Source organism: Solanum stenotomum, chromosome 1 (genome assembly GCF_019186545.1).
Source record: "Solanum stenotomum isolate F172 chromosome 1, ASM1918654v1, whole genome shotgun sequence".
Lineage (NCBI taxonomy): Eukaryota > Viridiplantae > Streptophyta > Magnoliopsida > Solanales > Solanaceae > Solanum > Solanum stenotomum.
In genome coordinates, this window is record NC_064282.1 from 63,036,111 (window position 1) to 63,046,561 (window position 10,451).

The following is a 10,451-nucleotide window of genomic DNA, read 5'->3' on the forward strand; positions in this document are numbered from 1 at the left end:
ATTTGTATTGATCTAACCTCATATACCCCTATGGATATATTCCAATCATAAACAAAGTGTCTTTTTGAACTTTCATAGTTTTTCTCCAACTTCTTTTTGGAACTGCTTGTGCATAATTTATTTTGCTCTATAAGTTGGTGAGTTTTTTGACATCTATGAGTATATTGTTCAACGGTTTGCTCCAAAGAAAGTCTAACCATAGCAGTGACGGACAAGCCTCGAGCTTTCTTTAGAAGTCCGTTGAAAAACATTGAAAGATTTGTTGTCAATACTCTCCATCTTTTTCCATCATCATGACTAATAGTCCATTTGTCCAATGGAATTCACATGAGGTATTCATATGCTTCTCTATTTTTTTCTTGAATTTCCCACATCAAAGCTTCAAACTTCCTTACTTGATGAGCTGTAGAAGTCCTCCACATAAGATTACTGAGGTCCCTATTTGAAAATTGAGATTGAAAGTTACTTTTAAGATGTCTTAGACAAAATCGATGAAAGGCCCGAGGCTCCTGAAATCGCCACAACTTTGATAAACTAGTCAAGATTCCTTTTGCCCTATCAGAGATAATACAAATATCTTCTCTATCCTTTATCACATGTGCACTCAATTTCCTAAAAAAACATTTCCATGCCTCTTTCGATTCCTTGTCAACAATACTAAACGCAAGAGGAAGAATGTTATCATTTCCGTCAACTCCAACAACAATTAACAATTTTATCTCATATTTACCATACATATGAGTTCCATCTACTGAAATAACAGGACGACAAGTTTGGAATCCATCAATACATGACTTGATAGCCCAAAATACAAACTTGAAAGTTTTTACCTCCGGTGAACTCTTTGACTCTTCGTGTTTCCATTCCACAATTGTTCCAGGATTAAAGTATTGAAAAGTTGCAAAAAACTTAGGAAGCTCACTAAATGATTTCTGAAAATCACCATATACCAATGTAAATGCGCGTTGACGTCCAAGCCACACTTTTTTATATGTTACTTGTTGACCAAATTTTTCATGAACCTTACAAATGACATCCACTACCAACAATTTTGGATTTTTACGTATTTGATTTAAAAACAAAGATGCAATTAAATTGGTATCTAAGTTAGTGTGACCTGTTGTAAGCCCTTCAGTCTCACATCTATGATTATTAAAATACTTTTCTATCTTCCAAAGGCTACCTCCAACCTTCCGACCACGAAGAAACCATGGACAACCCAATGAATCATAAAATCTGCATTTCACAGTCCATAAGCTCTTAGTTGATATTACAACCTTAAATTCTTTATTTTTGCACAAACTCCAAATTGTCACAGCCCGTTTCAACTTAGCTTTACTACTAAAACACATATTTTTTTCTAAATCTTTTTTTTCATCCTCGAACCAAACAGAACAACATTTCATTTTGGATTCACAAGTAGAGATAAAAATATCTCCCTCAGTCTCCAATGTTGTAAAGTAAGGTATATCATTATTTTGCATTTCGGATACATCCTGATCAAATTGATTTTGAAAATTTACCTCACTTTCATTTTGAGGTAAATCTCCAATATCTTCATCGGATTCACTTTCAATGGCTTTACTCTCTCCATCATCTTCTGAAAGTGCATCCTCCTCCGAATTTTCATCGCTTCTTTGAGCATGTGCATCATTACACAAATCAAAGGTAGCTTCATCTTCTCTGTAGAAAAAAAAGTTAATTTCATGAAATACATAAAATGAAAATAATTAATTATTCATGCTACTAAATAGAATTACTTGAAAAGATTACTCTACCTGATTTCATATTGGTTGTGGCTACTCTCAATATGTCTTTGACTACCCGAGCCTTCATCACATGATTGATGGATACCATGTGTTGCAGTGTATGCAAAATGAGGCTGATTGTGGCAAATCCATAATTTTGAGCCAATAAATTCATATGATAACCATGTTGACCATTCATTCGAAATAGATTATCTTGATTTATTGGTCTAATCTTTATATACATATCCAAAAGATTTATATCAATTTTGTTCAAAAAATTCCAAGGAATGGCAAAAAATTGTAGCAAAGATTGGTCATTCTCAATTTTGAACTCAATAAATCTTATAATGTTACCTTGAAATGAGCATGAATATTTTCCAGAAATATCCAATTGAACATTTTCACCATCAGTCCCCATTTTTTCATGCAATAATTTAATTAATTCAACGTAGTTGGTCGAAATGAACATGCTAACAATCATTCTGGCACATTTGTTATATCAAAATTCGTTCATTTCAGTGATTATTTCACCACCCCAATACAAAGCAATCATCATGTTATCTTCAAAATTAGCCATAAAAAAATCCTACACACAAAAATGAGATGCATTATAGTTATTAAAAATATGTTATAAGTACATTACAATATATTGACAAGCCATACCTATTAAAATTTTGTGAGTATTGATTCAGCAATGGGGCATACAAGCAGAATATTTGTAAAAAATTATTGGAATGTGCTAAACATTCTACATAACCATTTCTTATAATGATCCGTGGCCAAATTGTAAAAGAAACACTTTAGCAGTTTGTTGTTACTGTCAATTACGTTTTAAAGTTAAAACGTAACGTATAGTAACGTTTTATTGGCAGATCAAATCAACAAGACATTTTCATAGCCCCGTGACATGATTCGATAGAATCGTTACTCATAGTAACATTTTAGTCTTAAATCGTGACTCATAGTAACGAATTTGACGTCACATTTCGTACAAAGATTCTCAGGTGGCAGACTTGTGATTTGATTCAACAGATACCGTTACTACGAGTAACGTTTTACCTTTAAAACGTGCTTCGTAATAACGAAATTTGGTACAAAAATTCGAAAGTGGCAGATTTGCAGAGACTCGTTACTGACAGTAACGTTTTAAGCATAAAATGTTACTGCCAGTAACATAAAGCTTCTTTAACACCGTCTTCCAAATATGTTTGGTCCGTTGATTTTTTAAAATGAAATATAGCCTAATACGTTACTACCAACAACATTTATATTAGTTTTGTAAAATTTCAAAGTTTCATATTACTTTAGTGAATTGAATGAAATAATAGATTATTTTGATCAACTCTTCCGTAGAGGTGACATTAGGCATTTGTAATAACCCAAGAACAACTTAAATAAAAGAGTCTTCTTCTATAATCAAGTTCTCCTATCTAAATTCTTCCTTTTAAATTTCTAGCTTCCTCTTCTTTAGTTAAACCTTCCGATCTTAGTTAACGATCTTGGGCTAGCAGAAGAGTTCTCGGGTTATACTTTTTTTCTACTATTCTCTACAGTTTCCGCTTTCCTAATTCAATCCCAACGTCTCTTTTTGTTCCTCTTCATAAGAGAGTGGTAGGCAACCATCAAAGGGCAAGCAGCAACCATTGTCCATTATCTACCACCATGAAGTCGAGGTCTTCGAATCAGAAGTTCAATCTATGTCGAGATTTGGTTATTCACCGATTGTCCCCGCAAGCCTCAATTTCAGATAGAGTGGTGATCAAATTGCTGAAGATGACACTGCTCATTCGCTCGCAAGTTCGAAAAGGATTTCACTATTCTTGGACGATCCAGAAAAGAGAAACTTTTGTGTTTTTTGCACATTCAAAGGTTGTATCTTTGCTTTCTTTTCGCGTAGCGTTTCATGTGCTGACCCTCTTCTTCTACTTAGTTGAACTTTAATATAATCTCTAAGTTTTATATCATTATATTTCATGCTCTATGTTTTGTTTTGTATGATAGAGACTTTATTTCAAATTTCTCTCATATCCTAAATTTTGAAGCATGGTTTACTTTTAGTTTTCATTGTTGTGAAGCATAATTATATATTAAAAAAATCTAGTTCGTATTATTGATTTAGCGCTCATGAGAAATATCTAGTGAATATATGAATTTCGTAATTTTAGTTAAGAAGCAGGTCACCCTTTCTAATTAATATATGCTCCTACAGTGAAGAAATCGCTAAGTTTGGTTGGATTAGATAGTTATTTTAGTTTGTTATTACTTTAGTTTGACTTTGAATTGAATATCTACTATCTATGAGTTTGAAAGTAATTGGCGAGTATTTTTATTTTACTTTTAATTTTGATTAAATAAATCATAAGAACGTATATATCCTCACCTTTTTGAATATTTTTAACATGTGCACCATGATGAAATGATGTTGCTTGGAGTTCAATCACAACTAGTGAAGGATCAACGAGTTAAGTCGAGCTTAAGTGGAATCGTCTCTCCAAGTGGGGCTAGGTAAGTTTTGGGAGATGATGAAATATAGACAGGCTATAAGTGACTTCTTATATGAAGAACATATATAGCTTTATAAAAAATAAAGCCACTTGTTAGTCCCTTCTTTTCTAATTTTATGTCACTCTTTCAAAGGTCTCAAAGACTTGAAAACTCTTATTATTATTGTTAAATTATAACGTGCTTTTACTAAATTCAAACATAAATATAAATAGTTTTTAAGTTTTTAGATAACTTTTGAAGTATCAAAATATGTGTTTTAGTACTCTTGAATAATTTCTCTTAAAAAATATTTTTTTGTCTTTTCTAAAGGCATTTAAGAGAGTTGATCATAAAAATAGGAATAGAGGAGTAACATCGCATTGGCCCATTTTCAGCCTTGTCATATCATGATCCTACTCTCTTTCTTTCTCTCTCTCAACTTTAACTTTACATGTTGTTTGTTTATTTAAATTTGTATGTTGTACGATATACTTTAATTAAGCATTTGATTTGGAAGCAACCAGGTTAGTTCCTCTATTCTTTATTCTCATTATCCTTACTTTATTTTATTTTTGAATTAACTTTTCCTCTTTATTCATATTATTCAAATACTTTAAGAATTTTATTGGAAGTGATCAGGTCACCCTCTCCCTCTTTTATTTTTAATATTGCAAGTATTTTTTATTTATTTTTTTATTTGGTGGTCAAACATATATCTTTACTTTACTGAATCCATGAATATTTGTGCCTCTATTGGCATTGCATGTGTCAATTCTTATAACTCGCATTGATTTAACTTGGTTGCTTTAATAAATAAGTTCGCATGTCTAATTACCTTACCACCTAGACTTGTATTAATTAGATAATAATTGGTTTACGCTTAGTTTATACTTGCCTTAGAATTAAGAATAAAGTTCCTTTATGTATGTTATGATAAAGTATTTTTGCTAGCTTAATAAATTAGTGGCCCTTGTTTTATCGCCTAACTCCCACATATATTGTATGAGATACGGTCGGGACCCACATTTGTAGACCTCGAGGGATGCTTAACACCTTTCCCTCAAGGTAACTTGAACTCTTATCCGATCTAGGATTTTGCAAACTTTTAAAATTAATTAAATTTAGTTAGGTTAGTTTGGTGCCCTAATGCACCTTTAATTCGTTAGGTGACGACTCTTCTTTTAAACAAGCCTAAAAAAAGAGTTGTTAGGTTGTGCACAAAACCCATTTTTGCAATAAATAAAAATAAGGGAGCGAAAATCCTTTACCTATGTTGGCATACATAATTTATGAGGATTATGAGTTGTCTGAACTCATCTCATATCGGTGCTCAATACTACTCCCAATGATATATAACTCATGCTCAAATGTGTAAAACATAAATCTTTCTCAATTTGAGGTAATTTCTCAAAAGATCCTCTTAAAAGAGGTAATACTCTGAAACTCCTCTGAACTTGTAAACTCATTTAGAAATTGATGTTTCTCTCTAAAGTAAAAGTATTACATACTTGGGAATACATAGTTTCTTATACTCATTTGGAAATATGAAACTCAACTCTCCTCATCCTCATACTCAAGACTTAGTTCAAATCTTTATTTAATTGCAAAACGGTTCTTAAATTTGAATCAAAAGGACCTCTTCAAATTTTCTGTTAACCAAAATGTGAAGACATGTGATTATGACATCACCAAAATCTCATAATGACCACACTGAGATCGAAAAGTCGTCTTTGGAATGTCATCTTCTTCACTCTCAATTGGTGATAACCCAACCGAGGTCGATCTTAGAGAAGTAACTTGCTCCTTAAAGTTGATCAAACAAATCATCTATCCTTGGAAGAGGATATTTGTTCTTAATAGTAACCTTGTTCAATTGTCGGTAGTCAATACACATACGAAGTGAACCATCTTTCTTCCGAATAAACAGAACTCAAGCACCTCATATGGAGAGATACTCAGTTGGATGAAACCCTTATCCAACAAAATTACTCCTTTAATTCCTTAAGTTCTACCGAAGCCATACGATAAGGAGGAATAGAGATAGGTTGCGTACCAGGGAGTAGGTCTATACCGAAGTCTATTCTCCTTTCAAAATCATTGGGAAACACTTTCATAAATTCATTAACAAGTGGGGCCGACTCAAGAGTAGGGGTTTCAGAAACCATATCCCTGACCCAAACAAATTGGTATATACAACCCTTGGAGATCATCTTTCTAGCTTTTAGAAAAGAGACAAACAAACTCTTAGGCGTTGAATTTCCCCATTTCCACTCTAGGATAGTTCATTCGGAAACTGAAACTTGACTACTCGGGTTCTACAATCAATAAAAACATAAATGAATGCAATCAATCCATACAAAAAATAACATCAAAATCTAACATATGAAGCTCTACAATATCAACACGAATGACTCTATGGTATAAGGAGACGGAACACTTTAGATAGACTCTCTTAGCCATAATAGATTCACCAACGAGAGTAGAGATAGAAAAAGGGTCTAGAAACATATCCGGAAGAATATCAAACCTCATAGCTACATATGGCGTCACAGAAGGCAAGGTAGCACCGGGGTCAAGTAAAGCATAAATATCAAGATGAAAGACTTTCAACATACCGATAACCACATCGGACGAACCCTCTCGCTCATGATCAGTCCAAAGTGCATAGAATTAGTTTTACTTCTGATTACCATTAGAACCTGACGAACGATAGGGTTAAGTCCGCTGACGATTATCTCTTTCATTCTTAGCAACTGAGGGACAATCTCTTATCTTATGATCTGTCTTGCCACAACCAAAACATGCATTAGGATCAGCTAGACATTTTCCCTTATGCTTTCTTCCATATTTAGCAAAGTAGACAATGAAGATCCACTACCATTCCCTCCTTGAGGCTTTGGGTTAAACACCCTATCTTTGTTGAACTTAGGAAGAAAATTGGAGAAATCTTGACCGGAAAACCTTTGTCGGGACTTAGAACAACCACACCCATCGGACCTTGAATGTGAAAAGTCACCATCACCAATTTTGGCCTTCTTTGCCGCCCTAGACCTTTCCTTAAGTTTATCCTCTTCGATTTTTTGAGCATGAATCATTAGACGAGAAATTTCCATAACATTAATAAGCATGGTGGTACAACGTTCTTTGACCATCATTTCAAACATATCCGAACTGAACTTACTCATTCTTGCCCTAGGATCGGCGACCATAGTAGGAGCATATCTGGGAAAATTGAGTGAACTTCCATCACACTCATATTTCCTTGACGAAGGTTGATGAATTCAAGTACCTTTGCCTCCCTCATCTCAAGGGAAAATAACCTATCAAGGAAAGCAACCATAAGCTTTTCCCAATCAAGCGAACTTGCATCAACCACCCTCTCCTCTTTCCATTGGTAACCACACTTGAGCAACACCCTTAAGTTGATAAGCAGTTAATTTCGCCTTTTCCACAGGCATCACTCTCATGATCATCAACACCTTATACACTTCATCAATGAATCTTAAGGATCTTCCTCAACCTTAGAACCATGAAACTCTGAAGGATTCATTCTAGTGAAGTCTCTAACTCTAGTTGCCGATGTACCCACATTTGTGTTGACAGGGACCACAACCACTCTATTGGCTTGAGATGCCATTGCTTGAGCCAACACTTGAAAAGCAGCCCAAAAATTCAAATAAGTCACTTCTTCAACCAAAGGGTCAACTGAAACTTGAGGAGCTTCTTGAGGAGATTGAGGAGCTTCTCATTCCACATTCTCTCCCGCATTTCTTCTAGTATATGCCCTTCTAGTGGCCATATCCTGTAAAGCATCATATGAGGATTAGGAGAGAGACATTATAGATTTAAACTTTATTGCACGACTTTAGAGTAATGAAAGAAGTGGAGTTTTCTGAGCATTTTATAGCCTCTGAATCATAAGTGTAGCGTACTTCACACTCATGAACAAGACTCTACTCGACGTGATTTATGAGACTTCCTATGACCTTTCTAAACTTTGTGCTCTGAGTATCAAGTTTGTCACGACCAAAAGTATAAGCTAGGCGTAGCATGGCGTATAGGACCTCGAGGGCCCCTACACAAGCCACTTACCATACGTCATACAAGATAATAGAAAATCAAGAGATTTTAAAACGCAGTTCATATCATAAGAGTTGGCAAAATGTAGAGGAAGTCTAACATAGTCTCAAAGCCATTTATTATTTCAAGATAGATTGGGACGTAACCCATGCATCACATACAATATTGAAAAGTAAAGACAATAAGCAATAAAGGGTTCGGTCCTCATAATATGAGGACTCACCAATCTTTAAATCTACTAATGTGATCGCTAGCCACAAAGATACAAAATAGGAGCATCAAACCCTACATTAGTGAAATAATGTAGGCAAGAGTATGCGTTAGTACATGGAATGTACCAAATATGATGATAGCAATGCATAAGAGTTATGAAATCATGCTAAAAAGGGACTTTACATGACATGCAATTGTTGGGTTATATACTATTAACCATATGTTAAGATATACTTCCCCCATTTCAAATTAATTGAATTGTTGAGGTGTTTCACACCCTTTAAGAAAAGAGGGTTAAGACACAAATTAGACACAATTTTTCCATTTTTACCCTTATTAATTATTATCAAAATTATGAGTAAACTAACTAAATAATAATTAATACCTAATTCCAATACTAACTAATGAAGGGTAAAATTGGAAGAAAAATTCTAAAAGTAGTCTTGAAAATTGAACAATTAAGTTAATTTGAAAAATGAAAATTGTCTCAACAATTCAATTAATTTGAAATGGAGGGAGTAATATTTATTATAGAATGAATATTTATTCAGTTTTAATAGATCATATATTCGTTTATGGTGTCTGTTTACTTATATAGTAGCTGATTTAGTGTGTAGAGTTTTAGCTTATACACAGAGGATTAAATCATCGATTCTTATAATTATAAAGTTTTTTTTTCACAATCTATGATGGAAATTGGACATGCCATCGGTACGATTGTAGCACAAGATTATATGTAATTTATCTTGATTATGGGAACGGTATAGTTCCAACCTCTTGTGCTAGTTGTTTAAGACTGGCTGACAAAACATATTCTCTAAACTATTAAATGCACTTATATTCTTAATTCTGATATTACTATTATGATCTGTATATATTAATTATCATTTTGATTTATCAAAAGATGAGATTCTGAGATGGGTCAATATGCCTGGTAGTTGGATGATAAAAATATATATTGGTGGAATAATAAGTTAGTTGATGAAATCCATTTCTCGTTATAGCGATTGATTGATATGTCTTTTTGAGAAACCTATAAGTTTTCATCGTGTCAAACCTTGTAAGTGGATTTATGAATCTGATAGATGAAATAAGTTAAGTAGTGCCCTAAAGGAAATTAATCATTGAATTAAATTCGCCAGTAATTTAATTTATTGATTAGTATCTGTAATCTTAACATCAGGAATTACATAAGTGTTTAATGAGGAATTTCAAAATATAAATAGAGGAGTGCAATTACAAATTTCTAGTGGTATGATTTGTAATTTATTATGATAAGAATAGTTCAAATTAATTATTTAGAATTATTTCCATAATAGGAAGCATCAGTAACTAATTTTGTGGTCCCTACAATGCCCATATTTAACTAGAACTCAGAATCCTATTTCTATGGGAAAATGAAGAATAATGTGGGTTTTTCTAGTTTTCTAGAGAAACTAGGTTTTTTTAGGAAGAAATCTCTATAAATAGGGATTCTCCTAACCTAGAAAATAGACGAGTTTCTATTCGATACTTTCCCACCCAGATATTGAGAGAGTTGGGATGTGAACTTGGGATCACTGTAGATGACCATAGTTGTTGTCTATCTTGTAGATTCTCTTGAATGTCTATCTATCTTGAGATTCGCTTGAAGGTATTTGCTCACACTTCAAGATGTAATTCTTGAACTAAATTTCAGTAAGTTTGTGTGTTCTACCATATTATATGTGTTTTAGCATAAACGTATATGTTATCTATTATTCATGTAAGCAGTAAGATTTTGGTATGCTTCCGTTTTGCATATAGTTTTCTAACAGCAAAGACCAAGCTAAACCATAGGATAGAAGGGTTAGAAAACATAATCATGATCAATACAAGTTAAAACATCTTTAAAATACATGTGAGATACTTCTAGAAGTAACCTTAGTTCATTATTGTGGGAGATTT

At 33.3% G+C, this 10,451-nt stretch overlaps 1 protein-coding gene across 1 annotated transcript; it reads right to left on the bottom strand.

The window, feature by feature from the left end:
• Positions 1-323: 323 nt before the first annotated feature.
• LOC125855174 (uncharacterized) lies at positions 324-1,352 on the bottom strand. The gene has a single exon (XM_049534861.1). The coding sequence runs from the start codon at positions 1,350-1,352 to the stop codon at positions 324-326; it is 1,029 nt and encodes a 342-aa protein (XP_049390818.1).
• Positions 1,353-10,451: the final 9,099 nt, after the last annotated feature.

Excerpts from the sequence above, each read along its gene's own strand:
- LOC125855174 (XM_049534861.1), bottom strand. The coding sequence starts at position 1,352 with ATGTGTTTTAGTAGTAAAGCTAAGTTGAAACGGGCTGTGACAATTTGG.